Genomic DNA, 27657 nt, shown 5'->3' with positions numbered 1-27657 from the left:
TGGATAGGGACTGCTCAACACGAATGAAATGATAAGGATGTGAGTCGTGAATGTCCGGAAAAGTTTGGCTTCATCGATTATGCTTCGTCAGAGGATATAGAGGTTGCCGCGAAGATTGAGTTGAAGGAGAGTGCCCTCCTGCGTCACTAGCAGTCGTCTGAGCGTTGAGCTGTCGCACGCGGTCTTGCACCGAAGTGACCTTCTTCATATCGGGAGGGCTTTGCAAATCTCTGTTGAAACCTAATAATTGTTCCGTTTGCCGATCGGCATTTGGTAGTGCCATTTGAGGCCGGGTCGGGCTCATGATCTTACAGGGTCGAAGATCAACCGTACCTGAGTATCATTGGCTGTTCAGCTTTGCGTGACAACCGCTGAAGTGATTGGGACATGCCAGTAAAGGGCAGCGCGTTCAAGATGTCAGGATTAGAAGGAAGTACGCAAAGTTACAGTCCCACATAATTGGCAGGGTAACGAGTTGTAGATGGCTCACCTTGTGCAGCCGAGTTGACATCCTGCATCGTCCCAGGCAGCATCAGGCGTTTTAACTCCTGAGCCGTTTCTGCTGGGCGTGGAGGCAATCGAGAGCCTTGTAGCAGTTGACCAGGACGGGCGTACTTGTTTGTCGTGGTCACTACACCAGGGGAAATATCTTTTGAGCTGGAATACCGACCGTTGGTGGAGAAGTACACATCGTAGCATCCTTCGCATGCCGGTTTCGCGCTCGGAAGGAGCAGAGGTTGGGTTTGACGACTGGGCGGTTTGCCACACACTGTAATTGGTCAGCGCATGTCATTCAGGCATACTGTTGACCTACACGAGCATGCAAAGCATTTCCCGTGCCATTTGAGACCTCTGGCACCAATGTGTCGCCCGCCTAGACCTTCTTCCCTCTCCCCGATGATCGGACGCTTGCAATCATGACACGCGCCGATAGAGAAGGAGGAGGTGTAGCAAGGTTTGCAAAGCGTATCGCCCGCAACAAGCGGGGCCGCATCATTTCTAATAATCAGCGTTCAGCCTGAAACAATGCGACTTACCGAGCAAGGTAGATTTTCATGCCCGAACGGATATCTGTACCGCACTTCATACACTGAGGATGCTGGATCCCTTGTTCAAGAACCGACCCATAGACTGCAGAAACTCAGCAAATTTACTTGAATCCAAAGCTCACCTCGCGCTAATTCTGCGTCTGACTCTGCCGTGAGCGCGACATCAAACGTTTCTTTTCTCGACAGTCCCGGACGGGACGCTGTAGCCCGGTGCTCGGTGGTTGCTGCTCGATTATTAGATAGTGGCGAGGAGGTCAGAGCGGCGTGGGTCGTGGACTTGGTATACCTGAATGATCGATGTAAGCTTTGAAGGCGTGATGCAAATGCTGTTCACACACTTACTTGTCTGCCCAGCGATCAGGGCTGCCTCGTTTCTGAGGGGAGGACAAGAGGGCTTTGACCGGGTTTGGTCTTTCTGTAGAATAAGGTTAGAGATTCACGTCGGTTGCGAGGGCACTGATCTTGGCTCACCAATTGCCCTACCGTAGCATTTCGTACAGCGAGAACCTAGATCCAAAACAGAATCCCCGCACAAGTTGCAGACGATCATTGACGATGTATGTGCTGATGGAGGCCGTAGAGGGATAGACGGTTCTGGTTGGTTGGTAAAATATCGCTGGGAGTGAGAGGACGAATGTATGTAGAATGATAGATCGTTATGATGGTTTCAGTATGTTGTATGAATGTATGGCTTCCTATCGACTGTCGATCAACTGTTGAACTTGTTGAATGATAATATATCTCGGTTAATCGGGTAAATTCCTTTTTACGTAAACGATCAATCAATCAAGAGACCGTGGGGAAAGTGCTTCTTATAAGCTTGCTAACTAGCAGTCCAACAAGCAAAATATCTAATAGTGTTAATGAGTACTCGAGTAAATCATGACATTTATCATTATTGTCTATACTCTATCTGACTCATCCTTATTCGTACGACCGTCTACGTACGTCTGATTTGAATGCAACCTAAAATCTCATGTCTTGACCTGGCCGATTATCTACCTAGACTTCCTTCGAACCCTAGACTTCCGCTCTCTCACGTTGTCTTCGATCATACAGCATGCAAAGTTGTGAGTGGTTACCGAGATGAAACCATCAATCGTTGACAAGAAAATAGTCCTCGACGGGCTGCGCTCCTTGCCGGAAGACACATCAATACTCGATCCCCCTAATGTTACCCAGGAGCAGGCTTCGTATTTCACGAGAGAGCTTTTGGCTTTCGTAGAAGAAAGGCAGTCGCAAGCAGCAAGACATACCGTCTTACAAGCCGCCAGTAATTTGTCACCGGAACCTGTGTGGGAGAATACGGCTTTACAATGGTCCCAAAATGCTGATAGAACGGGGGCTGGCAACGACAGAATCATCACATATATCATCAAGGGGTTCAAGGAAGGTGTTTTTCAACCGGAATTATGGCTTCAGGGCTTGGAGAATGAGACGAAGGATAACGAGGTTTCGAAAGAGATCTTGGTTGCTTGGGGAAAGGATAATTTCGACGTGAGTGTAGCGTTTAAAGGGGGCTGGCTGACAAACAGACACTCTTGGAAAGATGTACAGGGCTTTACACGCGTTCGTCCATGCGAATGCCTATCGCTACTTTACTCATAAAATCCGTTGTCGAATATCCTTACCACCCCTCCGACGTTTCTTCGGCAACTTACATGGCTCGGGTAGCGAACAGTACTTTCGTTGATATCCTACTGCAAAGTCTCATCCTGGACACTGGTAATCAGCTGTTCAGTATCAATCTTCGACTCCTCCTAGCCATCCTGCCATATGCACCTCTTATTCTCACATCCAAGGTACCTCTCATGGCCATCGTTTTAGGACGTGCAATATCATGGCGGGATCGTCCTTTCATCGATCATACTCCGATTGCTCGAGACGGAGTCACTCAGACTCAGATACCCGACCCGTCCCTCAACTGGGATGTTGCTACGTCCGCTACAGAGATAGAAATTGATATGCCAGATCACCTCAAGCCTCGTCGGATCGCCCAGATGTTTATCATCGCCATGTACGGAGCGTGGCCCTCAAACGTCATCGCTTTTGTGAGAGATCCTGTGTCGTACATCCGAGGCAAGAATGTGCAGCCAATATATGCGGTGGATTGGGATAGAGTCTGGTCTCCAGGGGTTTTGGCAACAAGGTTGGAACCGTTGATTCGAGATTTTAGGCTACATCCTTCGCTTGTCGTCTTCACTTCGACGGCCGAACTCGCTGATGCCAAACGATGGGAGAAAATTGATGCTTCGGAATTTATCGCTCGTTCTCAAGCACTGTCCAATTCCGATCAACAAGCGATATCGCATGCGGGACTTTTCGATGAAGAGGAACAGTTGGTGAACGTGGTTCAGTCAATGGACTCTGGCAATCTGGGAAAGGAGAATGAGCTGTTACGGCTGGAGGCGAAATATACAGCTCGCGTGAGGAAGCAGTATCTCTACCGTAAGTCGACGGAAATCCTTCTTCCAAACCCTTGAGCTCACCGCGTGCAGACATTGGGCGGTTACACCGAACTTCCTTACGATTGAACAACGATGAAGCGGAAATACATAGCTTTGTGAGTTCACGGTATATGTTTCGTAAATGAAGCTGATGCACCAAAATTACAGGTGAATAGACTGAAAGCACAGACAAGTCAAATAGCGGAACTGACAACTCAGCTGTCCCAAGCCAGAACCGATGCATCCTTGGCTCAACAGAAGCATGTGAAATGGCAAACACAGCTGAGGGATAAGATTGCTAACTTCAGGGAGGAGAAGGCTACCTGGCAAACGGAAGCAGCGCGTATACGAGCGGAGCTGAGTGAAGCTCGCGCAACCGCGGCAGCTCAACACGAAGAGCTTGCTGAAGTAAAAAACGAGTGAGTAATACTGGAGCAAAATATCATTTTATTGACGATGATATCGAAGACGCTTCAAGCTGCAGAATCGATTGACTGAGGCCGATCCTAAAATCCGACACATTGCGGACTATGAGATACGGATGAAGCAACTTACGGATTCGCAGAGATTATGGTGAGTGCAAGAAGCAGGCGATATCGTTGACTCTTTTAGGGATGAAGATGTACAGCGTTGCAAAGAGGCTCTTCAGCAAGCGGAAGCCTCGAAAGCGCGATGCCATGAGGTATGTTCTGACGTCTCGACTGCTGGCTGACCTGAAACAGCTTGAGCAGATGCTTCGAGCGAGTCGACAAGAAACGACCGATCAAGCACAGGCGATTAGGTGGGTCTCCGGTTGACGATCTGTCGCTGACTCGCTTTAGCTCGCGTGAGCGCAAGGTGCCGACCTTGCAACGAAGAGATCGAGAGGATCTGCCTGATGATCGCAATCACATTGCCAAGTCCAGTCAGGATATCGAGGTGTACATCAAGTTATTAGAAGAAGCTAAAGCTCGAAGCGACAAGCTGGAACGAGAGAACCTCGAGGTAAGTCTCCAAGGCTTAGCGTTGGCAGGAGCTGACGGTTTGTAGTTGCGGAACAATATACCGAACCCTCCCAAGAAAGAGGGGGATGCTCATGATAGATCGTTCATCTTCGAAGATCAGGTTGTATAGTAGTCGCATATAATATCATGTATAGTATACTTCATGTAATCGAGCGTGCATCGATGGTGTGTGTGTATATGTATGCGTGTCCCTGTGTGCATGGTGACTTGAAAGGATGATCCCTATTTATGTAGGTGCATGGCCGACGACGACCATCAATCTCTCCCCTGGCTTCCAAATTAGACCTATTTACTCCTTTTCGATTCATTTGTCTTCTTCTTATCTTCCTGCTTAAATAATGTACTTGGCAAACCATGCCCAAAGTCATACGCCTTGATCAGCCGACTTACTACGAGATACTGGGCATAGAGGAAGCGGCCGAATCATGTGAAGGTGAGCCAAGAACTGAAGGATACCCGTTGATAGGCCAGTGCGTAAATCGTATCTCAAAGCAGCTCAGCGATGTCACCCAGATCGCAATCTCCATGATCCTTCCGCCAAAGATACATTCCAACAGGTTCAAGGTGAGCTCACTAAAAAGCGATTGGAGCAGCGATTGACCCTTCACAGAAGCATATGAGGTGCTGTCTGATCCCGAACGCAGAACGATCTACGACGATAAATTGGAATCTTTGCGTAATCCACCTGCTCCTCCTTGCTTTTCCGCCTATCCTGGCACGTTTCGTCCACCCTCACGTAACCCAGCGAGACCAGTATTCCAACAGCCACCTCCATTCCACCCACTACACGGCACGCCGATGATGGTCCCCTCTGCCAAAATTATCTGGTTCAAGACAAGACTTGTTCAAAGAATATCTGTAAGTGATATATACATGATTGGGTACTGATGTAAGCTACAGCAACCTTACAGAGTCCCTCGTCCGCACTGGCGACCACCGGTCCCAATTACTCCAATTCGCCCCTTCCTGCCCTCGCCAAGAGATTATGCACAGAAAATGATGATGGATATGGAGGCTCATTTAGCGAGACTACGATGGATGGCGGAAGCGAGAGCAAGAATTGATAGGAGAGGATGATTTATGAGGCGGATCGCAGTGCTTGTTCCGTCAGGTCCAGGACCTAAGGAAGTGTCAGTGATTGCACATGTATTGTTGACTTCAACGCACCTTCTGAATATCCGGTCTTTGCTCGGGATTGACTACAAGCATAGCATCGATCAATGACACCAGAGTTTGTGAATACCCGCCTGGATGCCTATAACGACCGCTGCCAACTGCCATAGCGATGGAGGTGCCGTCTACCTCGAAGGGTGAATGTCCGTATGCCACAGCAAAAAGCGTACAGCCAAGCGACTGATCGTGAGCTGTGGACCGTTTTCGAAAGACTTACCCATACGTCCACCTTCTCGTCCAGTGTTCTACCTGTCTTCACATCGAAGAGCTCCGGCGCTCGGTACGGCATTGAAGAGTGCTCGCTCGCGATGTCCTGTTCGTCAGCGATGTCCATGTTGTGCTCACTCACTTGTTCGAGAAGAGCTTGCTGCCTTGTTTCCACGTTTATCCTCGCTCTAGAATCCGTCAACACTGATCGATTTCGCATTCACTCACTTAATCGTTGACCCAAAATCCATAAGGATTGGACTTCCGTCGTCGGCAATCATGATGTTTCTGTCGTCAGCAATGTCTCGGCGTAATTGACTCACCCTGGCTTGATATCACGATGAGCATAAGGTATCAATTCCCCTTGCTCAGCATTAGCTAGTTCCTCATCATGATCAAAGACCGGCTCCCCAACTAATGGATCGTCTTCTTGAGTGGGAGGATAGGAAGCGGATACTGCTGGTAGATGGTATTGGTGCATGGCTCGAACACTACTGGTCAGCTCAGGCTACACGTAGTGGACTTACGCTAGACATGTTCCATGAAACAGCTCAAGGAGCTTGCGTTCCGGCATCCTACTGCCCGAAACCGAAGTAGAAGCCATAGCATCTTGCAGATTCCCTCGCGAGTAGTATGGGAGAAATCTGATATCAGCGGAATTTAGACAAGACATACTCACAAGTAAATGATCTTCCCTTCTCCTCCTTCATCCTGTACTACGGCTGAATCAAGTATCTTAATTATATTGGGATGTCGGAATCGTCTATACGCCTCAACTTCTCGCATAGCCTCCTTGACCCCTTCCTGACCCGAGGTGATGAGAATCTTCTTCAAAGCATACAGGCGACCAGAAGACAGGTCACGAATAAGATACACGAATGAGAAACCACCCTCGCCCAGCAATTTCTCTATCTTATATGACCGTCCATTGATTTTGAGCGTTGCATCTCTGATGACGTGTGAGTGAAGTTCGTATTTGAGCTATGTGACTTACGGTTTGCAAATGCACTACAAGGTCAGCGATTGAATTCGTTGTTGAACACTCACCTGTGTCAAAGTTACAACTGCATCCTGAGCATAGAATTTAAGCCTGTCTAAAGCTATTGCTAGGTTGTCGTTGGAATTCATATTGCTTTGTCGGTCAAGTAAGTAAAAGTAAAAAGAAAACAAAACAAAACTCAAAATAGGAAATCGCGCGTGTAAAAACGATAAGATTATCATTTTAAGATTGCTTTAACCTCCAGTATCAGCTCGACTAATGCTCCACTAATCGCATATAAGAGCATGGCGAGGCCTCCCTTCCCATCCGGATGGTCAAAGATCCCTCTGAGCCTGAAAAATCTCACTCTTGCAAACACGCTGCCCGTGGGCCAGTCCTTCTTATGGCATCGTCATCAACTGAAAGCATCATCGTCCGAACAACCAGTTGAAGAATTTTCGCGAGCCGTTGATAATCCACCAAGAGTCGTTTGTCTACGACAAACACCCAATCATTTATACTACACAGCTGTATACCCTAGTATAGATGCGGCTGAGACGGATGGCCGAACAGGCATCACGCGAGCCTGGATTGACGATTACTTTCATCTGAAGTTACAACCAGATCTAGAAAAGTTGTATGACGATTGGAGAAGAAGGGATCCGGATTTATTTGGAAAGGTCGAGGTGAACGAGCGAGCTATCGGCGTACGAGTCTTGCGTCAAGATCCATGGGAATGCCTCATAGCGTGAGTTCAGACTCATGCAACGGTAGCTGATCGCTCAGTTTCATTACTTCGACCAACAATCATATCCCTCGAATTACCTCACTTCTACATCGCTTCTCACAAGCATTCTCTCCGCCCCTGCTGAGCCTAGATAACCCAGATGGGAGTGGTAAGACTACCTATCACCTCTTTCCGAAGCCGTCAGCGGTACCGGCAACTTCAGACACGCTATTGCGAAATATGGGTTTTGGATACCGAGCCCCATTTATCGAATCTAGCTTACAAATGCTACAAGACGAGTTCAAAGGGGAAGTAGAAGAAGGTCTACTTAGTTGGAGAACGGAGCCAGTAGAGGATGTCCGTGATAAGCTAGTGGCGCTCAAAGGTGTCGGCAGGAAAGTTGCAGATTGTGTCATGCTCATGTGCATGGATAAGGTTCGTGAATTCTGCCCAAATTGAGCTGATGTACATAGCCATCCCTCATTCCTATAGATACTCACGTAGCAGCAATAGCTGCACGTCATCCTGCGTTCCCCTCACGTTTACGGAATAAGTCCATGTCAAAGCAGATATACGAAGAAACGCAACAGTTTCTCCTAGACAAATGGGGACCGATGGGAGGGTGGTGCCAAGCGGTCATGTTTGCAGCGGATCTGCCGGCAAACAACAAAGTGTTGAAAGTAGAAACAAAGGCGGTGCTGAAGGACTCTTTGTCGTTGAAGCGGAAGGCTGAGACTGTAACAGTGACTGAATTGAAGAGGACTCGTAGTGAGACACGGAGAGTGATGAAAGTGGTCACGGAAGTGAAGATAGAATGATCGGGATGCGATGATGTCATTTACGCCGCATATCGCCAAGATAGATAAGAATTTTATTGTTTTGTATTTTTGCATGTATCTTTCATATCAACCAGTTTGAAGATATGTTACAATCTGCGTCAGAGATACTGTCTACCACCTGGTCTGCTGTCGAGGTGAGTGACATGTATGTGAAATGTGGCTGAAAGATAGGCTTCGATCTCGGTGATTCTCGTTTTGATATACGGCTTTCTCGCTAGTAAATGTAAACTTTTATCTAAGGAGGGTGAAGAAGTGAGTCCAAATACAACATAATGTTAGCGCTGACGATCATAAGAACGCATCCAAATTATGTGTCACCCTCTTCCTTCCAGCTTTACTCTTCTCTGAGATCGGTCCACTCTCATCCTGGGAGAATCTGCAGCAATGTAAGTGGAACATTGGGAGACCCCGCTGACAATAAGACTGGATTATTATCGTTTACGCGATAGTATTCCAGATAATTTCCTGGATATTTGGAACCGTTGGGGTAGTAGCTTTTGGAATGCCTCGGTGGATCATGTAAGTTTACTCGCAGTCTGATCATGACTGACATTCAGTCCTTGTATGGTCTTCAACAACGCAACGTCCTTGCCATTATTGCTATTTAGCTCCCTGGGTAAGAATGGTACGCTTTCGCCCTTGACCAAGGGCGACGAGCTGGATGGGGTACTCGATCGAGGACAGGTGTATTTATTGATCAATGCTCTGGTTGCCAATCTCACTCGGTTTTCTCTGGGACCGATTATGATGAAAAGGCACCCTCTTGATGTTCCGCACCCCTGGTCCCATTCAGAATCCCCTCATGCAGTCAAAAAGGTCAAAGAGGTGCTATCCGGTGGCTATCCAGAGATTGAGCCGTACTCCGATGATGAGAATGCCCCTCTACTTGACCAAGCAAGAGAAGGTGGAAAGAAAGGGTGGAAGATTCTCAAAATCGTCAAAAATTGCTTGGCAGGTTTTATGAATCCACCAATGTATGGAGGGATTGCTGCGATTCTCGCGGGAGTGATCCCTTTCTTGCACAACTGGTTGTTCACCAAGGGCGCTTGGCTTAGTCCGTGAGTGCAGTAGACAAGAGAGCGAAGCTGATATTCAGGTTTTCCGATTCGATCGAAAAAATCGGGAAGTTATACGCAGCTTTGCAGATGCTGGTGATAGGTGCCCATCTCAGGACTAAGAATGGATCAAGACCACCCATCTTTCCCCTCATGTACCTCTTCGTCATACGATTCGCTGTGATGCCTGTGATCTCGATTAGCATGGTATATGGCGTGCGTAAAGCGTTGGGCGATCGGATATTGAGTGACCCGGTCTTGGTGAGTAAATGAAGAATGAATTGACTCGAGCTGATTTGTAGGATTTCATCATGATGATTGCACCTGTCGGTCCACCGGCCCTAACCCTCGCAGCTGTGAGTGAACTAAAGAGTAAACATTTGCTGATTGCTAGATTGTCGAGATGTCCGATACCGATGAAAATGTCGAGACCGCTGTTGCGAAGACCATCGTTATTTCGTATGCCCTCTCGCCTTTGATCTCTTTCAGCGTCACCGCTGCTCTACATGTGGTGCAAAAGCTATATTAGAGTTTCAAGGGAGAAGTATAGGAGATTATGATACAACATATGCATTATGATACGAGATCTACCAGCTTGACTTGTGTACACCAGGTAATTCACCATTGAGAGCTTTCAGACGAAATTGGAACTGTTCGTTAGCTTGATAATAGACACAATGAACTCACTCTTGCAAGACCGAATTTAGACATGACACCTCGACCTTTGCCAGTCTCCCAGCATCTACTCTTAACTGCTCCTAGTCTACCTTCTCCTCCATTCAATGCATTGAGACCAAGTTGAGCCTTGTGACGAACGGTAGCTGGTAAGGTTGTGTTTCGGGCAACGAAAAGATAAGCACGACGTTGGACTTCGAATTGTTCGGCAGATAATCGTTTCCGTATGTCTCGCAAGACTTGTGCTTTGGCTCCCATGCTGCAAGGTGTTGTGAGTTTTGAGTGAATGAGGATGAGAAGAGAAGAATCATGAAGATCGGTTTGAAGCAAGAATATCGGAAGAATTATGACCAGTCGAGTTTTCACTGGGTTCACTTACTAATTTAATTATGCGCACCGTTTATCACTTTGGGATAAAATGATGATGTTTCGGAATTGGAGCTAGTTGAGACAAAACAATAATTAATATCATTTTATATTCATTCTATACAATCAAACATGAATACATGCTGACATTCATTCATTCATACCATGACCTCGAACCCTCAGGCCCTTTCAAAATGTTCCCTTCCGAGTGTCATGTAAACAGTGTGTGGACGGGATCATCTCGTTCCCAGTCATGAGGTGATCGACTACTTAACTAACAACCTGTCTATATGCGTATATACTTATTGGTACCATTCTAGCTAATGATTGGCTGAACCACCCTGACCGCTCGAGCCCACTTTCCCCTTGTTGGCCATAGCGTTTAGCGTACCTTGACAAATTGAAGCGAGCATACAAGTGTCTACTGAGACTTTTATCACAACTGCGAGAAAATGGACACGACTCTACCTTCAATCGTATCTCGATTGTTCGTAGAACAAAATCAACGCAACATCGCGAAACCACATCAATCATCGACGACTTCGTCAGGCATCATGCTTCCCGACCCAGCCCGGTCATCTTCTTCTCGACGAGCTGACGAGCGGATTCCGCTCCGCTCAAACCTCCCACCGCCATCATTCGTCGATGTGCAGGAAACACCTTCCCCACCCCGCAAAATCATCTCGAACTGTGACAAAGCTAAGATAGAAGCTCGACCTGTCACTCCCCTGGATTTCGGCAACTCTTCTAAGGATAAGACTATGCCCTCCAACGGTAAGCAGATTCGTACCTCTATCGATCAGAAATTGGCTGTGGAACCAGCGATCAAAGGTATTCCGCAAGGACGGCAGGAAGATTTAGCTATATCAGTTACCAATAATTCAACCTCCATCAGTGTCGTTTCACAGAACGTTGCGACTATTCCTCATAGAAACGGAGCTTTCAAAGATACAAGAATCAAATTATCTTCCCTCAGTGGTACAATGCGATCCAGCTTTAGAGACAGAAGCAACGATAAGGATGAAAAGGAGAAGAGATCGAGTAGCCTAAAGTTGCACAAGGGTAGCGTACGATCTAATCAACGGGGCTCGAAAATCATTTCTTCATCATTGAAAATGGGACTACAATCAGACCACCGGCCTGTATCTCCAAATCATAGAAGTAATCATGGAGCGACTCACTCTGCATATAGCGATACTTCGTTCAACACTGCAAATACGGAAGCGTCACTCCCTTTAGTGCCCCCCTCTGCTCCCACTGAGTCCACTGAATGCTCGACAGCAGAGTTTTCGCTCCTCTTCACGCCTACATCACAGATGGAGTACGACTATCCGGCCTCAATAACGTCCTCTCGGTCCACCCAATCTCGTGAACGAGTTCTGGGGTTGATCAGCGATCCTTCACCAGTTTCTCCCGCTGGGATGGAATCATTCACCAATCCTGCCATTGAAGAAGTGCTACCGTTCGCAGGTGGACAGCCCTTCGCAGCTTGGTCTTCACCGGTCGATAATGAGGGACAAATCTCAGTACATAACCACAACGTTGAAGTCGGCAGAAGAGGTAGCATGTCGCCTGGTAGGCTTGCTATGTTATCCCCTAAGGATGCTCCACACACGGAAAGCTCAATGTCCTTCGAAGGATGGGAGGAAATCCCTAGACCACGTTCGAATTTGCCTGGGAAAAAGGTTTGGCTTGGTTCAAGAGGCGACCAGAGCACAGGTGTGTATGATGTGGGGGCTCAGGAAGAGGACAGGGAAGTGGAAGTTTGGGCATGGGTTGCTACCAAGAAATGATTTCAAAGAGAGAAGGTAGGATTGAGGTTATATGCTAGTTGCATTAGTATCTTACAGTCCTGTCAATTAGTAACGACGCGACTTTCGTTTGTATATCTATGTACCTCGTATCAACCTCATCTACATGATTTATCTTTTGACTCTACGATGGCAAGTTGTGTTATCAAGGATTAGGCGATTACCGCCGCCAATTTCATGCCGATCAATAACCGGGCATGTACAGCTGTGTTTTGTCACGGTCGACGTATTCAATTCAAATCGTTTCTTCACGTTCTGCTTCTTGTCGGTATGCCTTATGATCGCTAATATGTCAGAAAAACCATTGTATACTATTCCAATAGATGAGCGTCCACCTCATGGGCCATGGACGTCCAAGGTCTTCTTTCCACTTGTTTTCAATTTCGCTCAACTCGGTATCAATTCGGCTCAATTCCTCTTTGTGCCTTTACTGCTTATCCCGGTGGTAGGGAGACGATGGTTTGACACTGCAGTCGGGTGGACCAAGGATGGTTATGGGCGACTATGTGAGCTACATTGTAAGAGAATAGTGCTGATTGGTAGTGATCGTGATAACCGTACTCTTTGGTCCGACTTCTCTGATCTTGACAACCGATACACCACCTTCAATAACTAATCTGGTTGAACGGGATGCGAATGGTCTGATGACTAAGATTAACCTGCCGGATCGATTAGTAGTCATGGCGAATCATCAAGCGTATCTTGACTGGATGTATCTGTGGATTCTCTCGTGTTATGCTGGGCATTCTCGAGGCATCATAATTTTACTCAAAGCGAGTCTGAAGAAAATACCAGTTATCGGATGGGGTATGGTGAGTCAAGATCATCGATGAATGTGACTGACAGTCAGCGGTTTTTCGGGTTCATCTTCATGAATAGGTCTTGGGCAGCCGATAGGGATAATTTGACTTTAGCTTTGACCGAACTGGGTCATCAGGCTCAATCGGGTGCAGAAAACCATACATCGGAGACATCTGGACTACTTAGACCCAAGAAACGCTCTCCCTTATGGTTGCTCATCTTCCCCGAAGGCACCATTGTCAGTGATGAGGAGAGAGTTAAGAGCGTCAGGTATGCTGAGCGAGAAGGAGTAGTAAGTTCACTTTTTGCTTAGATCAAGCTGACGTATCAGCCCGATTTCGTCACCATGCTTCATCCTCGTTCGACAGGTCTGCTTTTCTGCTTGAGAACTTTACTACCCCAGGTACCAGATCTTCAATTACTAGATGTGACTATTGGATATCCAGGCGTTCCGTATGGAAAATATCCCCAGGATTGGTGAGTTCAAATTACGACAATATATCGCTAACATGTAGGTATGGATTGTTCTCGGTGTTCTTCCGTTCTGTACCCCCGCCGACGGTTCATATCCATCTTCATCTATATTCTGAATTAACATCTTCTACCTCTGAGGTGCCATCGCTTGTTACAAAGCCCCTCGAATCAGGCACTAATGAGCTTCCCTCTAGTACTGGACTAGCAACGCCTGAGGAGACTAAGGCGTTTGAGCTATGGCTGAGAAGTGTGTGGACGGCCAAGGAGAAACGGATGGAAAGCTTCTACAGAGATCACAAGTTTCAAAGCGGTGAAGGGGGTGCTCGAGAGGTTGTTCCGGTAAAGCAAACGTGAGTGCATACTTGGTCCCGAATGTGACTGACAATACAGTAAATGGTATCACTGGATTTCTGCATTCGGAGGGGGCGGTTTGGGTACGGCAGCTGTTGTCGGGATCGGAATTTGGCAAATTGTATCACTGATCAAGTCATTGTAATGCATTTTACATATATATCTGAACGAGGCACTTGAATACGTCAACGATCGACAATACTGAGTGGGGTGAAAGAAGGGGGGTTTCGCCTGAACCAGGCGGAGACGATCCGCTATGACTCCTAATGAACACTCTGGACGAAGCCGTTGCAAGGATGAGATGGCAGGCGTAGACCAGCGTTGTCGATGCTGGTAGTGTGTGGACTGCAATGTCAGCTTATGTTGTTACCGAGCATACTCACTAGGCATACGTTCCTCTCCCCGCTCCTTTCCAGCTATCTCATCTTCTTCAACCAACTTGATCAATTCCGCTAGACTCATGGTTAGAGCTTGTTTCCCTTCACTAGGGACTACCATTCGTGCACAATCCCTACCCCTGACAACGCTGACCAGTGAGCTTTCCTCCTCATCCACCGGTGACAGCACTGGTGAAGTGTCGCTCCCAAGCGTTTGATCTTTGACCTCAGCTAGAACTCCCAATACTCGTAGTCCGTATCTGTTCATAGCTTGCATTGCTTCAACGATTGTAGCCGAACTTGAGATGGATATCAAAGAATGAAGTGTTAGGTTGAGAAGTTTCGAGTTTATTCTTGCTTCTAGTATTGAAGGAGGGATTCCAAGCTCCAAAAGGTATCGTAACACTGTATCATGCGATAAGACACCACCATCTTCCACCGCAATTCGATGAATTCCATGGCTAAACAATGTGATAAATGATCGCAAAGGCGCATCGTGAGGAACGCATTGATACGGATTCTTTCGGGATATGTCTGAACTACATCAGCAATGATTCAATGATGTCAAGGCTTACTGCAGAGAGCACCAATAGTGACATTCTCGCCTTGGCGCAACCGTCCTGCTATCGTCTTGCACTGCTGGGTCTTTCCGCTTTCTGGCAGGTGTTTCAGCGTTACTGGATCAAGAATTAACAGCAGGAATGTGATAAGATCCGCATACTACGAATTAGCCCCGTTAACATCTCATATGACTCACATCAAAGAAGGCGGGTGTTTGAGCTGTATCCAAAGGTTTCACTAGCAGGTATTTCGTATCATTCTCAAGAAGGAGCTATTCGGGCGTCAGCTTAACCCGATATCTGCCACTTACGTTCACTGCTTCCTCGATTCTTGTGTCAGCGACTGTTGTCAATACTTTCTCGTCCTCGGCCAACAGGATGTCTCTCGCCAGCTTATCAAGCCATGCACCGGAGTCAACGGTAATATCCTCGTCTTCGTCCAAGATAGCTGAAGATTGGAACACCGAGGTAGAGCCGAATATCACGGAACCGCTGAGGCTCAGAGAGCTGAAAGATCCTCTAGATCCTCTCCTGAGAGAAGAAGAGGATGATAAGGGTTCATACGAAGATTTGGAAGGCCTGTTCGATAAGGAGCCATGACGTGAAGGGACAGATATAGGATGCGCTGCAAGATGAGGTGACAGAGTAAGAGAGGGTCTGCGCTGATGACGGGATGGGGATGGCTGTGAAGAAGCCTCGGAGAGTGAGGCGAGATTGATGGGACCGTCCATTGTGGACACACAATCCAACAAAGAAGCAGATAAGAAGTAAAGTCACTCATACTGAATCAAACAGCCATGATGACGCATGGAGACGTCGGTAATTGCTGCTCCCGTCACCGCTTAAAACCCATTACAAATGAACCGGCGCAGACTGTTCGATACTGAGCACGTTTCAAAGCCGCTTCGTATATCTGATACATAGTAGAATTTGGTATTATAACGTGTATTTACTAGATGGGAAATATAGGACAAGCACCACTTCGTTGTGCGGCGTGGGCTGTATCACATTTCAAGGAGTTCGAATTATTATAGTTGGGTATAGGCGATAAAATATAGAGCGATGTATCCGAATTCATTGTGAGTCTGTATGCGCGGTGTCTCAAGGACTAACTGTGAGCGGGATTCTTGAGAGCCAAGAGCTTAACTTCTCTCTCTCGCTACATCGGTCAAAATCAATTATCAGCTTTGTCACTAGACCAACCATACCCCCAAACTCTCGCTCGGTTGGTTGCAGAGAGGGATATAAGACTCACATCGTCTGCAGCCCGCATTGCACGAAGATCATCAACGCTTTGTGTTTTTTCTGCTACCTGAGCTGTAAGTCCGGAAGCATGGTCTCTTCGCTCCTCGTAGTCGTTTTCTGAGTTTCTCAACTCTCCTTCGATTTTCTCGTACTTCTCCTTCTCCTTCAAGAAACGCAATCGAGCCTTGTGCTCTCGTCGAGTCCACTTAGAGAGTCGGAGTTGAGATTTCCTTTCAGCTGATGCAGCCTCTCGTTGGAGCTTAGTGAGCCTCTCCAATTCCTTGATAGCACCGGCCACGGATTTAGCTTCAGATTTGCCTTCAGCCTTGATCACCTTGGCAAGTCGTTTAGCGTCTTTCTTTTCTGTTAGGTTGTCAGCTGGTGATCCATGCGGCAAGCGGCATGGCAAGTATGGCTACTTACCCATAGTGGACAGTCTTCGGAGTGTAGCATCGTCCAAGATTCTTTCAGATAACTCAGCTCGCTGATGGATATCACTGGGGATATTTGTCAGTGCCAAATCCTTGCTCATACTGTAGTATTGAACTCACTCTCGGCCCAACACCTCTTCTGGCTGAGTACCGACACTAGCACCTGCACCTCTGCCGAAAGCACCTTTTCTACTACCGATTGTACCTCCATTGGCACCTCTGGAAAGATTACCATTTCTGCCGTAGGTGCCTGATCGACTGAGTACTGTACCACTTCGGTTCAACACACCAGCTCGTAAATCTCTTGATTGTTCGTTTCTGGACTCTGATCGGTCAGCTTCGGAGATGGACATCAGGTTAGGTTGAGGTCTGTATCCGAAAGATGAATGGGGTCTAGTCGGGGAAGTAGCGCGCTGTTGAGGAAGATCCGGCTCTTCAAAGGTGGTTGATCGGTCCCTCGAAATAGGTCCGCTGTCGTGCAATGAAACCCGGTTGCCACCTTGAAGTTCATGTTGTCTTTCATGGGTAGCGATCTGACCTGGATGGAAGCCATTGTGTTCCTCGTTTTGTGCAGGTAGTCGTCTGACGGAAGCCACAGAAGGTGATCGTACGTGATCGCCATTCACGGAGGGTGATCTAACGTGATCACCATTGACAGAGGCGGCTTTGTTTGATCGGATTGATCCAGCTTTAGAGGATGCTCTTTTAGTGCTAGGAGCTTTGGTGGATCCAGCAACGGTCTTTCGTTGTTTGACCGAGGCGGCCTCGGGAAGTTCCGGCTCATAGGTGGTTACGATTGGGATGGGTTTCACATAAGATCGAGAAGCTCTTGAATTGAACCTAATCGATTGGATAGTATTAGCGAATGGCAAACAAGCTAGATGCAAAGACTCACCCCGGTCTTTGTGGGTTTTCTTCATCTTGGTCAACTTCTGGCTTCAAATCGGTAGGATCGGAGCTCAAAGCGGAACCTAAGCCAATCTCATTTCCTCCTTCTCTGGTGTTTGAGGGATTGTCATTGTAATCTTCGACAAATTTGCCTGGCACTACCGCAGGACCACCATTGGCGAAGTTGCTCTGTGTGGTTTGACTAGTACGGTGAGTGGCTCGACTAGCAGGTCTGTCATTCAAATCGAGGTTTTGAGCCTTCTCTGACAAACCATAATCGTGGTCTTCGACTGAGTTGTTGCCGTTGGTGCCGAAGTGATGAGTGTTGTCCACTTGGGGTTCTAGAGCTGCCATCTTGATTGGATGAGTACCTTCTTTGGTGTATAAAAGGGGTAGGTAGGCTTGTTCAGTTGCGATTGGTGCTGGTAGAGTTGTAGTAGTAGGTTTCTCGTCAACAGACTTGGTATTGGGTTGAGACTCGACTGCTTGAATGGTTTGAGCTTGAGGTAACTTTCTTTCGATAGATCCACCTAATGCAGGTACCGAAGTAGCAGGTAATAGGACTGGAAGTGAAGGCGAAGAAGGTGTAGTTGAGTGAGGAGAAACAAGTGCAGTGGATGCAGGTGAATTTGATTCTTCTGTAGTCGTAAGTAAAGATGGCTTCTCAAGATTGTCTTGGATCGGTTGTTGATCAGATTTAGTAACAACTTTCTCTGATGGAAAGACTGCTTTGATCACTGGCCTAGTGAGCAGGCCTACGAGGCCGAGTTGAATAGCTTCGGACGCCGTGTTGGGCGACGTTCAAAAAGGGAAATAGAAAGACAAGGTCGACGAGTGATTGTCGACTGTTAGCGATAAGAGTTGATGTTAATGTTGCGGATGGATTTAGCTTGTTATTGTGTGGGTTGGAGAAAGAGAAGAGATGGAAACAACAGGTTTTCCTAAAATGAAATAGGAATATAACGATGAACGATGAGTTGTGAGAATAGGTTGATGACGGAGTTGGGAAGAATGACGAAGTTGGGTAGTACTGTATGCAGCGAAACCTGGTTATGGGAAATGAAAGATGTCCCAATTTGACTATTTTACTCGTAATTTACATTAAACCCTCAGGAAATCAGTGACGTCAAAATAATAATATCATAATATTACCCTAATCCACCTTCCATCGCCGGAAATCATTTAAAAAGGTATGGGGGTGGAGCCAGTTACCAATACAATGATATTCGCCTAATAAGGAAATGTTTCAGTTGATTTAGTGGCACTTTTAGCATGTGCCTAGCTTTGCATATTTGATCCCGAAGAAGTGTGTCAAACACGTGTACTGTCCCATCACAAGTTAAGTCATCTCTCTTAATAGTCATTCGATATTATCTAAAGCCAGTTGAAACAAGACAGATCATACCGTGTCTTGACAGCTCGCAACGAGGTCGTGCAGCCAAGAAACATCTATCACGATGAATCAACTGCCTCCATCCGTCCAAAAAGTACTTGAAGGAAAAATTGTGAGTTTGAGAGTACGAGGAATGCAATGATCATTGAAGTTAAACTTGACTGACGGATTATGAACATGGTTGTAGGATCCCAAGTCGCAGTATGCCCTCGAACAGATCACTCAGATTTTCCTCATCGCTTTGACAGTGAGCTCCGGTCCTAAAAGTTGAACTACTTTTCACTGATTGTCAAGAATAGGTCGTCTCCTTTGTCATCTCTTTCTTCTCGAGCTCAGTCATTTTCGGTTTAGAGGTATTCTTAGGAGGTCTGGTACTGCTCATACTTGTGGGTTTATCAAATTTGTAAACCTAGGATTTTGGATGATGCTCATAAGATAGTTGGATAGGCTGCTGTACCCCCTTGGCCTTACCTCAACCGTCATCCTGTGAAATTCCTTCCGGTCAGAAAATTGCATCAAACATAATGAACGGACCGCAATCATTTGTCTACCATTCTTCTTTAGAAGCTGTTGTATAATATGTTTTGACACGCATGAATTGTCGATATTCATATGGACCTGTGTATGTGGAACGACACGTCTCGACTTTTCCTGTTTACTATCAGTCGCGCTAAGATTGCCCCTCAAGTCAACATTTATGCGATAATAGCTCAGAGGAATCCGGGTTTTGCATGCTGATTGTGACAAGTACAAAGGATCCTATTTATCTTTGGTGATTACGTTTTCAATGGGTGGAACGCTAATCTAACATTTACGAGATGAGCAATAAGTCTGGATTGTAGATGACGGCTAATTGAAACCTTTCTTTCCGGGTACAAATTGCGAATGTGATTTCCCTTCTGTTCGTTTGTCCATCGCTTTCTTGGCTTGTAAAGCAGTCAAAGCGGCTATGAGAAGTGGTGGGACTTTTTAGCCTGATACGTGTAGGCTGAAAGCGACATGACATAAGCTTACCTCCAACACCACTTCCATCTTTCGCCAAACCCATTCTAACCCGTTTTCCTCCTTCTTTACCTAACAAAACAGCAAGAGCTTCCGATACTCGTTCAGAGAAGTTCGGTAAGAATTCAGCAACACTGCGATAGTATTGGAATCGTCAATGAATTTCTGTGAGAGCAGCCCGTGAAAACCGCTCACCTTCCATCTACACCAACGTCTACACCTTTATCCTCTTCACCTTCTGGCACTTTGTCGTTGCCTGTATGCTGCACGACCGCCGCAATTGCACACGCAGCAAGTTTACTTGCTCGTATGGCGACCACTCGGATTGCCCATTGCACGATTTCAGCATCACCCTCTCCTATGTGTTCCTCTTTAACACCCAATTGGCTTATGATCAATTTCTTGACCTCCTCGGGAGATTTGGCCCCTTCCACGGCAGATACAAACGCAGCATCGTAACCGTAGTGAGTGTTGATAGTCTTCGACGAATACCCGTTGAAAAGGATTGAGGAGTCAATGAGGTGCAATAGTATATTTCGAGTAATTTCACCAAGGTCTAAAGCCCGAAGAAGTCAGTAAGGATTGTAATTGCAGATCGGGTCCACGGCACTCACACATTCCTGATACCATCTTCTCAAACGCTTGTTTACGGCTGATAGATGACCTAGTTTAGCTCATAGCCCAGGCTTGGTGGACTTGATACTTACGGGTTGATACTTTCTCGATCTAATTTGTTGTCAAATTGTGATACGGGTAAGCAGTTTCGCTGAGCGCCAGTCGAAATCAGCTCGTATGTTTAGCAATGCTCCTCAAACCACTCACCCCATTATCGAATGCTCCCCATTCCGTATTCACTACCATGAATTGCCCAGCATGTTCACCGCCAGCTTCAGCTTGTTTGATCTTATCTTCACCAAGCTTTTGCACTGTTCGGGTTTTATCGATGTATGCTCCGTTTGTACCGGTACCAAAGATAGCTCCGATGAGTGCTGGTCCAGATTGATACGAACGTGACAAGAGGGTTCCTACAGTCTAATGAGGTGTACGCAATCAACATTGGCGTAAATCATCGGCGTAAAGGGGTCTAACTCACGTCATTCACCAAAGCACTACACCTGACATGTATATGTTTTCTGTCAAAAGCGTCTTGTAAGAGCTTAACGACATCGTGACCAATAGCGTGTTTGGCGTTGAATCCCTTTGTCCATGTCAACAATTTACCAGCGTCAATAGCAGTCTGCTCAACGGGGAAACTGTATTGCCAGAAACATTGTCAGCCTGATTACATCGCTTGAGTGCTATATCGAAACTGACCTGAAGGTGAAACCTAAATGCATTGGTTCATTTGAGGAGATATCAGATCCAATTTCAGTCAAGAAGGCATCAACCGAGTCGGCAATATAGTCTTTATAGTTGAGACGGTAAGCTTTTGTCTCTACTAAATTGATAATGATCTATATAGCTCACCAAACAGGATTCTTGCTTCTCCCTCTTTCAGTTCATCTGAAACTTTGTATTTTTGTTGTTTAATCTCGAATTTGTGTTGACCAAATAAACGGACTTCGCATACTCGACTAAGCATTACCAGAGTCAGCGTTAATGATTGAGTCAGATTACCAGAGCTGCTGCATATTATCTGCCCGTGATAAGGCAGTGATAGAGAGACAAATATGACACTTACAGGTTGGTACCACCTAAATCCAAAGCTAAAAAAGTTCTGTAAAGGCAAGGCCAAACTCATCAGTTTTCAATTATGCACTAAGATAACGCTAATCAATTCGTCATCATGACGACCATCACCATCATCACTGATGCAAATCTTTCCTCTTGTACCTTTTTACGCCCGAGCGAATTCAAGAACAAATGTTTATCTCCGGTCAATCAGATGAAAGACCTCATTACAGGTCAATAATACCTGAAAAGAGCAAAAAGCAGAATATTGACTTACCCTTCTTCCGAACCGTCTGGTACACCAGTAACGAAACTAGGTACCATAGCTACGTCTTTTCCATAACTTGCTAAACCATCTTCCATTTCTTTTCTAAAATGATTAACTATATCATGTAACCTTTCATCTGACAGCAAGAAATACGGTTCGAAGGTAGTACAAATTGGTGGTAATGGCATTTTGATGAGAAACGAAGATATCGACTAGAAGGATTGAGTTATTTTGAAGACCAGCTCAAAGAGAAGGTGTACTATATATATACGCTTGGCGGAAATTCTCCAAGTTGAACAGGATCACTTGTGATTTTATTGTTACTAGCGAATGACAGTGGACTTTCAACTAATCTCAACTTTGAGATTGATTAACCTTGTTCAAATTCCAAGATAGTGAGTATATAAACAAAGGATGATCCAAGTTGAGGTACTGATTTCTATGAAAATGACTATATTCTGTGTTGACTTGAATGCACAAATTCGAATATGTAGGTATATAACCTAAAAAAGAGATGCCGACATGCGGTAATTGCTTGATGATTATGATATTATGATATTTGGGAATCTGAATCTTTCGTATGCAGCAGGGTTTGGTAGTTTAATTTCTCATTCAGGTAAAATAATGACGTCTCTTCCTATTTGGATTTTGATTCCTCGGTTAAATCCCCCCTTTCCCAAATCACTTACCGCATCCCAATTTAAGGGCAATTCATCTTCCTACCAAGCATTCATATCCCTTCCCTCCTTCCATAATCACTCGCTCTTGTGGCACATGCATCAAAGACAATCTCAAAACATCACTCATCATACACCTTACATCGCATAGATAATTTACAATTATATACATATAGATAAATTCAGAGTTCCCATCACGCTGCGTACTGTTCTCAAATCATAGGGTTAGAGAAGGATCCTTGTTCAAACCCTGATGATCAACTCACCTTTCTAAGATCCAATGTCAACGTTCTTGAACTGTTCCCTTCTTGCTCTCTGTACACACCGACCAAACCATCTGCACGTTCATATCTATGACACGTTGGATGATCAGTACACGGACAAATAATAGAAAAACGCGTACTGACAAGGTACTCTTCAGCGAGATTATGAGGAATTGAACCTCTTTGTCAGCTTGGTTTCGGACATATCGAGCAAGCTTGGAGACATTTGTAGCATCCAAAGCGGCGTCTACCTCATCAAGCACAAAGAACGGTGCGGGATGATAGCTGTGACCATAGTGGTGAGCTCACGCAGTTATTCGATACTCCTTCAACGTACCTATGAATTGAGAAAAGTAAAGCCAAAGCAGCCATGGTCTTCTCTCCTCCTGATAATTGCTCCATTTCGGCGAACCTTTTTCCGGGAGGCATTGTGTTGTAGTTGACACCACTCAAGTATGGCTCCTGCTCGAACTGTAAGCTTCGTCGATTGAGCGGAATGAAGAATGACTTACTTCAGCGTCTTCGAGAGTAAACCAAGCAGTACCACCGACTTGATTGGTAGTTTTTGTCAAATCTTTATAGATTTTATCTATATTTTCAGACATGTGGTTGAAAGCCTTGTAGAACAAGTCGCATCTAAACAATACATCAGCTACATGTTCGAGAGGTATAAGACTGGACCAAGGCGTACCTGCGCTTCTTGAGAGATTGGAATTCATCCTTGGCTCTCCTGCTTTCTCGTCTCGTCTCTTCTGCTTCTTCTTCAGCTTCTTCTAGACCGGCTTCAACGTCCTTCAATCTATCTATAGCTTTCATATTTGGCACCACCTTCTCCAGGTCCGCTCGGAGTTTAGCAATTTGAGATTCGAATTCCCGCCCAACGTCTTCCGACTTCTCCTAAAAAGCCGGCTTTGAGCACTCTCCCATTGAGAAAGCTGTTTGTACTCACCTCTTTATCTTCATCCTCAAGATTATCGAAATCAGGCTCAATACCATAATCATTGGTCTCCACCGGTCTTTGTGTACCATCTTCATCAACATCCATAGCACTTTCGTCTCGCACAGGGGCCTGTATGCAATGTCAATACCTTTCCAAGATCGGAGCTACTCAAACTCACCTCAAGCGGGACTTTGTCAAGTGAACCTCGAAGCAAGGGCAAGTCAATTTCCTCCAATCTACACCTTCTATATATCGCATGCCTTTCTGATCCTGATCTCTCGATCTCATCGTTCCACACTGAGATCTCCTTGAGCGCTTTGTCCAAGGTGCGTTGAGTTCTACGGGCGGTATCTCTAGCCCCATCCACTTTCACTATCACTTCTTCATAGGCTTCATTAGCTCTTTCCAATCTACCCCTTTGACGGTCGACCTCTTCTTGCAACTCCGTCAAAGCGCCTTCCAGGTCCTGCAAGGTGGTTCGAAGATCTGTTATATTTCGCTCTTCCCTAGAAATGGTCGATCGAAGGGATGCAAGCCGTTCTCGAGTGTTGTTAACTTGAGTGGTCTCAAAATCAATTCTGTAGTATTGATCAGCAAATGGCATTTGTTACTTCGAGCGCCAAAAAGATCTCACTGATGCTTGATCCTTGCTTGTTGAGCAGCAAAGCCTTCCATAGCTTCATCAGCTTCTTTAGCGATTCTCAGTTGTACATCTTCGTATTCTCTGATATTGCTGACCCCTATTCTCTCGCAGAAGTCGCCAAACACCCCATCATCAGCTTCATTGATAGTCTCAAGCAATCCCTGTCGCCTAGTTTCTGCATCGTCGACCTCTCGTTGACGCCTTCGAAGGTCTGGGTTGAGATTGCTGACAGTGGAAGTGATGTGTTCAAGCTCTTGCCTCAGACCAGCTAGGCGGGTTCGAGTCGATTGCTGCCACAGTGCCGCGATGAGCATTGATATCAGTGCATTTAGCGGCCAACTTACTAGATCATCCCTAGCTACGGTCAGTTCCGCATCAAGGCGTGCCAAACTCTCCAATAAGCTCTCATCGGCCTTCTCTTTTGGCTTCGATCGATGAAATTCTTGCAATTGAGCAATGAAGCCCTCTTTCTGTCGATTGAGTGCTTCAATCAAGTGTAAGTACAAAAGTGGTAATCGCAAATACGAGTTTAGCTCACCTTCGAGTTCGCGATCATTGAATGACCTTGCTCCGCCAGAGCCCTGCCCACCAGTAATGAGACCACTTCGATGTATCACGGTTCCTTCTAGGGTGACAGCTACAACAGGGCCGATGAGCACGATCAAGTGCAAAGAGATCCCTAGCAATCTCACCTTTGACCTCTTGACCCTTATCATAGCAAACGTACTTTGCGATATCCATTGTATCACATATAAGAGCACTTCCGCACGCATGTTGCATTGCTCGTTCGACATTAGCATTGTATTCAATACAATCGATTGCAAGTCTTGCACCCTTGACGAAGTTTCGAAGTCTTTCGGGTACAGCTTTTACTTGGATAGTGTCAAGGGGAATGAATGTCGCTTGGCCTGCCCTTTGATTTCGCATGTACTGTTTGCAGCGTTAGCTTTGGCTTCCTACTTCAGACTTCGCTTCACACACCTCTATGCAGTCAATGGCAACCTTCTCGTGCTCCACGACAACCGCATCCAAATTCCTACCCAAGACGGTAGTGACCGCAGTCTCGTATTTGTTGGCGACTGGTCGACATAAATCGACAATCCGACCGTGTACACCAGGGAAGACCCTTTTAAGACTTGCGATCGTCTCCTTGAGCTTGGCCTCTCGCTCGCTTTCCCTCTTATCAACACCAGCTTGTAAGAGCTTGTTGTAGGTCTCTTGCAATCGCTCATTGATTTCGGTCTCTCGCATACTACGAAATTATCAGTTGACAAATTCGCCTGAAAAAGCCAAATTTGACTCACCTAATCCTTTGTCTTTCAGCTTGAGCATGATCGAGTTGCCCTTTATTCCTTTCTCTTTCTTCACTCATATCTTCAACTTTCCGGGAAATCTGAGATACTTTTAGAAGCTACACGTTTGGGATACGGGAATGACTTACTGTTCCTTCCCTGTCAGTTAGGGTATCCACCTCGGCAGTAAGTTTGTTCTGCTGCCTTTGAGCTTGCTGGATGCGATCTTCAATTGAAGAGAGACTATCTCGTAAGGTCTTTTGTTGTCGACGAAGCGTTTCCAATTGCTGTCTTTCGTTGACAGCCTGGAGGTTCGCAGAAGCTCGCCTGAACATTTCATAAGCGTGTGAACCATTGACGCAATGGATACTTACAATCTTCGATATTCCTCCAGATTCGCACCAGACAAGGTGATACCAGCTGCTTGACTTCGTTGTCTCTGTCTCTCTATAAGAATGTCAGGATTCCGGGAGCCTGCTATACAAGGCAGTACTTACGACCAGCTTCTTCCATGCGACGGCCGACATCTTCGGCACCTTGTTCCAGGTTTGCCAAAGCTTCAGCTTGCCGTTCCTCATCTTTCTGAACTCGCTCAGCAAGGAGATTGGCATTTCGAACCTTCTTCTCTGAGTGAGCGATCTGAGTTTCGACTTCGAGCAGTTCCGGTTTCTATGTTCGCGTTAATAGGTAGCACTCCGCGGACGGCATGTCAGAAGCTCACCTTTTCCTCGTAGGCTTTCTCAGCTTTTTTTACATTCGCCTCCCGTTTCTTGACGTTCAGTTGAGCTTGAGCTTGCTCCTTCTTGGCGTCTCGGAGTTTTCGATCGTCCCGCTCCTGTATTACTCGTCAGTAGATTTTCATCAAGTAGACACTCCAAAGCTCTCACAGCTGCTGTGCGATATTCTGCGAGTTGATTACTAGCTTCTTCTACCTTCTCCGTCGATTCGTTGATTTCGTTGGTCAAATGATAAAGCTTCCAGAGGGCGTGCCGTTGGACCAGCAAATCCTGATCATAAGGCCATGAGCTCCGAGTCCTCCTTGCAGAATGGCTGACCTTGAGTCCAGGAGGATTACATACCTTCGCATCTCTCAGCTTCTCCCATTGCATGATCTCATCTTTCTGCTCCTTGAAATGTTTAACTTCGGTAATAATGCTTCGCTTTTTGGCGTAGTTTGCTGTTGAAGCTTCGGTAGCTTTTTCCTGAGACGCCTTGGCAGCTTCGTATGCTGGTGCTAGGTCAAGGGAACTGACGAGATATCATTCAGTCTTTAAACATCATAATAGCATCCGAGAAACTTACCCACTGATCCTGTCGATCAATCTAGCAAGAGCCTTACTGTCTTGACTCGCGACACCTTCTACGTCACCTTGAAAGACAAGGAAATTTTTCGCCTTCACAAGAACATTGAATTTTTCCAGTTGACCGTTGTATTCTTTCCAAGCAACGGATCGTCCATTAAGGAAATAGGATGATGCACCAGCAGCCGATATGCTGGATCCATGAATGAGCCGATATATTTTCTGGTTAAAACCTACGAGCTGAACATACCTTCGTCTGAAAGCCCATTCTTTTCCCTTTTCATCTTCATAGACGACCATAACCCAAGCTGTTCTGGCATCATTCTCCGACACCGACTGGCTTCGCTGAGCCTCTTCTTCTATATCCATCTCTTCTTCATCGTTCTGAATAGCCCTTCGCCCTCGATATACAAGATCTTTCAATTGCGTTGATCGAAGTTGAGCTGACTTGACTCCTAATACAAAAGATATCGCATCCATTAAGTTGGATTTACCAGCACCATTGGGACCGATGATACATGTGAAAGGTGCATCTCCGAACGATATCACCTATAAGGATTGATCAGTGGGCAGACAGTCTCAGCGATCGAGAGAGGAAAGGAAGACATACCTGCTGTCCACGATAAGATTTGAAATTAGAAAGCTCCAATCGACGGAGAGGCATCTTGCGATGCTACGAAAGTGAAGTAAGGATTGCTTGGGTAACTGATTCCAGTGGCTAGCGCTGTACGTGCATGTGAGAAGGGCA

The 27657-nt window shown here is 46.1% G+C and overlaps 16 protein-coding genes across 16 annotated transcripts; 9 read left to right on the top strand and 7 right to left on the bottom strand.

Moving 5' to 3' along the window:
- Positions 1 to 70: 70 nt before the first annotated feature.
- I206_103373 (uncharacterized protein) lies at positions 71 to 1599 on the bottom strand (the record flags this gene model as incomplete). The annotated part of the gene is made up of 5 exons (XM_070202742.1): positions 71 to 333; positions 491 to 769; positions 1172 to 1335; positions 1392 to 1464; positions 1521 to 1599. 5 exons carry the CDS (start codon positions 1597 to 1599, stop codon positions 71 to 73), a joined length of 858 nt encoding a protein of 285 aa, XP_070058843.1.
- Positions 1600 to 2135: 536 nt separating this feature from the next.
- I206_103372 (uncharacterized protein) lies at positions 2136 to 2657 on the top strand (the record flags this gene model as incomplete). The annotated part of the gene is made up of 1 exon (XM_070202741.1): positions 2136 to 2657. The coding sequence occupies one exon, from the start codon at positions 2136 to 2138 to the stop codon at positions 2655 to 2657; it is 522 nt and encodes a 173-aa protein (XP_070058842.1).
- Positions 2658 to 2710: 53 nt separating this feature from the next.
- I206_103371 (uncharacterized protein) lies at positions 2711 to 4609 on the top strand (the record flags this gene model as incomplete). The annotated part of the gene is made up of 7 exons (XM_070202740.1): positions 2711 to 3497; positions 3548 to 3612; positions 3665 to 3915; positions 3965 to 4069; positions 4125 to 4178; positions 4228 to 4480; positions 4526 to 4609. The coding sequence occupies 7 exons, from the start codon at positions 2711 to 2713 to the stop codon at positions 4607 to 4609; spliced, it is 1599 nt and encodes a 532-aa protein (XP_070058841.1).
- A 245-nt stretch (positions 4610 to 4854) lies between these two features.
- Positions 4855 to 5564, top strand: I206_103370 (uncharacterized protein; the record flags this gene model as incomplete). Its single annotated transcript, XM_019153394.1, has 4 exons — positions 4855 to 4933; positions 5014 to 5064; positions 5111 to 5358; positions 5412 to 5564. 4 exons carry the CDS (start codon positions 4855 to 4857, stop codon positions 5562 to 5564), a joined length of 531 nt encoding a protein of 176 aa, XP_019013555.1.
- Positions 5565 to 5578: 14 nt separating this feature from the next.
- On the bottom strand, positions 5579 to 7008 carry I206_103369 (uncharacterized protein; the record flags this gene model as incomplete). The annotated part of the gene is made up of 7 exons (XM_070202739.1): positions 5579 to 5620; positions 5668 to 5802; positions 5891 to 6068; positions 6204 to 6371; positions 6560 to 6829; positions 6875 to 6888; positions 6943 to 7008. 7 exons carry the CDS (start codon positions 7006 to 7008, stop codon positions 5579 to 5581), a joined length of 873 nt encoding a protein of 290 aa, XP_070058840.1.
- Positions 7009 to 7164: 156 nt separating this feature from the next.
- Positions 7165 to 8404, top strand: I206_103368 (uncharacterized protein; the record flags this gene model as incomplete). The annotated part of the gene is made up of 3 exons (XM_070202738.1): positions 7165 to 7607; positions 7865 to 8025; positions 8079 to 8404. The coding sequence occupies 3 exons, from the start codon at positions 7165 to 7167 to the stop codon at positions 8402 to 8404; spliced, it is 930 nt and encodes a 309-aa protein (XP_070058839.1).
- A 104-nt stretch (positions 8405 to 8508) lies between these two features.
- I206_103367 (uncharacterized protein) lies at positions 8509 to 10009 on the top strand (the record flags this gene model as incomplete). Its single annotated transcript, XM_070202737.1, has 7 exons — positions 8509 to 8570; positions 8644 to 8677; positions 8721 to 8811; positions 8875 to 8944; positions 9034 to 9483; positions 9597 to 9741; positions 9875 to 10009. 7 exons carry the CDS (start codon positions 8509 to 8511, stop codon positions 10007 to 10009), a joined length of 987 nt encoding a protein of 328 aa, XP_070058838.1.
- A 58-nt stretch (positions 10010 to 10067) lies between these two features.
- I206_103366 (uncharacterized protein) lies at positions 10068 to 10413 on the bottom strand (the record flags this gene model as incomplete). Its single annotated transcript, XM_070202736.1, has 2 exons — positions 10068 to 10111; positions 10164 to 10413. The coding sequence occupies 2 exons, from the start codon at positions 10411 to 10413 to the stop codon at positions 10068 to 10070; spliced, it is 294 nt and encodes a 97-aa protein (XP_070058837.1).
- A 560-nt stretch (positions 10414 to 10973) lies between these two features.
- On the top strand, positions 10974 to 12314 carry I206_103365 (uncharacterized protein; the record flags this gene model as incomplete). The annotated part of the gene is made up of 1 exon (XM_019153399.1): positions 10974 to 12314. The coding sequence occupies one exon, from the start codon at positions 10974 to 10976 to the stop codon at positions 12312 to 12314; it is 1341 nt and encodes a 446-aa protein (XP_019013560.1).
- A 307-nt stretch (positions 12315 to 12621) lies between these two features.
- Positions 12622 to 12948, top strand: I206_103364 (uncharacterized protein; the record flags this gene model as incomplete). Its single annotated transcript, XM_070202735.1, has 1 exon — positions 12622 to 12948. The coding sequence occupies one exon, from the start codon at positions 12622 to 12624 to the stop codon at positions 12946 to 12948; it is 327 nt and encodes a 108-aa protein (XP_070058836.1).
- A 64-nt stretch (positions 12949 to 13012) lies between these two features.
- On the top strand, positions 13013 to 13614 carry I206_103363 (uncharacterized protein; the record flags this gene model as incomplete). The annotated part of the gene is made up of 3 exons (XM_070202734.1): positions 13013 to 13029; positions 13212 to 13371; positions 13465 to 13614. 3 exons carry the CDS (start codon positions 13013 to 13015, stop codon positions 13612 to 13614), a joined length of 327 nt encoding a protein of 108 aa, XP_070058835.1.
- Positions 13615 to 14109: 495 nt separating this feature from the next.
- On the bottom strand, positions 14110 to 15626 carry I206_103362 (uncharacterized protein; the record flags this gene model as incomplete). Its single annotated transcript, XM_070202733.1, has 5 exons — positions 14110 to 14288; positions 14342 to 14796; positions 14911 to 14987; positions 15093 to 15167; positions 15213 to 15626. 5 exons carry the CDS (start codon positions 15624 to 15626, stop codon positions 14110 to 14112), a joined length of 1200 nt encoding a protein of 399 aa, XP_070058834.1.
- Positions 15627 to 16003: 377 nt separating this feature from the next.
- Positions 16004 to 17813, bottom strand: I206_103361 (uncharacterized protein; the record flags this gene model as incomplete). The annotated part of the gene is made up of 5 exons (XM_019153402.1): positions 16004 to 16054; positions 16151 to 16503; positions 16564 to 16637; positions 16692 to 17411; positions 17467 to 17813. The coding sequence occupies 5 exons, from the start codon at positions 17811 to 17813 to the stop codon at positions 16004 to 16006; spliced, it is 1545 nt and encodes a 514-aa protein (XP_019013563.1).
- Positions 17814 to 18916: 1103 nt separating this feature from the next.
- I206_103360 (uncharacterized protein) lies at positions 18917 to 19377 on the top strand (the record flags this gene model as incomplete). Its single annotated transcript, XM_019153403.2, has 4 exons — positions 18917 to 18964; positions 19040 to 19099; positions 19152 to 19238; positions 19300 to 19377. 4 exons carry the CDS (start codon positions 18917 to 18919, stop codon positions 19375 to 19377), a joined length of 273 nt encoding a protein of 90 aa, XP_019013564.2.
- Positions 19378 to 19701: 324 nt separating this feature from the next.
- I206_103359 (uncharacterized protein) lies at positions 19702 to 21981 on the bottom strand (the record flags this gene model as incomplete). Its single annotated transcript, XM_019153404.1, has 11 exons — positions 19702 to 19799; positions 19867 to 19988; positions 20050 to 20410; positions 20469 to 20506; positions 20562 to 20620; positions 20677 to 20886; positions 20948 to 21107; positions 21169 to 21259; positions 21322 to 21428; positions 21536 to 21571; positions 21803 to 21981. 11 exons carry the CDS (start codon positions 21979 to 21981, stop codon positions 19702 to 19704), a joined length of 1461 nt encoding a protein of 486 aa, XP_019013565.1.
- Positions 21982 to 22664: 683 nt separating this feature from the next.
- Positions 22665 to 27573, bottom strand: I206_103358 (uncharacterized protein; the record flags this gene model as incomplete). Its single annotated transcript, XM_019153405.1, has 23 exons — positions 22665 to 22676; positions 22737 to 22821; positions 22878 to 23018; positions 23071 to 23195; positions 23246 to 23369; positions 23425 to 23630; positions 23683 to 23802; positions 23852 to 24251; positions 24308 to 24606; positions 24661 to 24800; positions 24855 to 24953; positions 25009 to 25246; positions 25298 to 25568; positions 25621 to 25709; positions 25758 to 25935; positions 25983 to 26055; positions 26106 to 26277; positions 26330 to 26443; positions 26496 to 26615; positions 26688 to 26856; positions 26911 to 27102; positions 27160 to 27458; positions 27520 to 27573. 23 exons carry the CDS (start codon positions 27571 to 27573, stop codon positions 22665 to 22667), a joined length of 3720 nt encoding a protein of 1239 aa, XP_019013566.1.
- Positions 27574 to 27657: the final 84 nt, after the last annotated feature.

The sequence above is a fragment of the Kwoniella pini genome, chromosome 4 (assembly GCF_000512605.2).
Source record: "Kwoniella pini CBS 10737 chromosome 4, complete sequence".
Taxonomy (NCBI): Eukaryota; Fungi; Basidiomycota; class Tremellomycetes; order Tremellales; family Cryptococcaceae; genus Kwoniella; species Kwoniella pini.
This window is presented reverse-complemented; position numbering and strand designations above follow the sequence as displayed.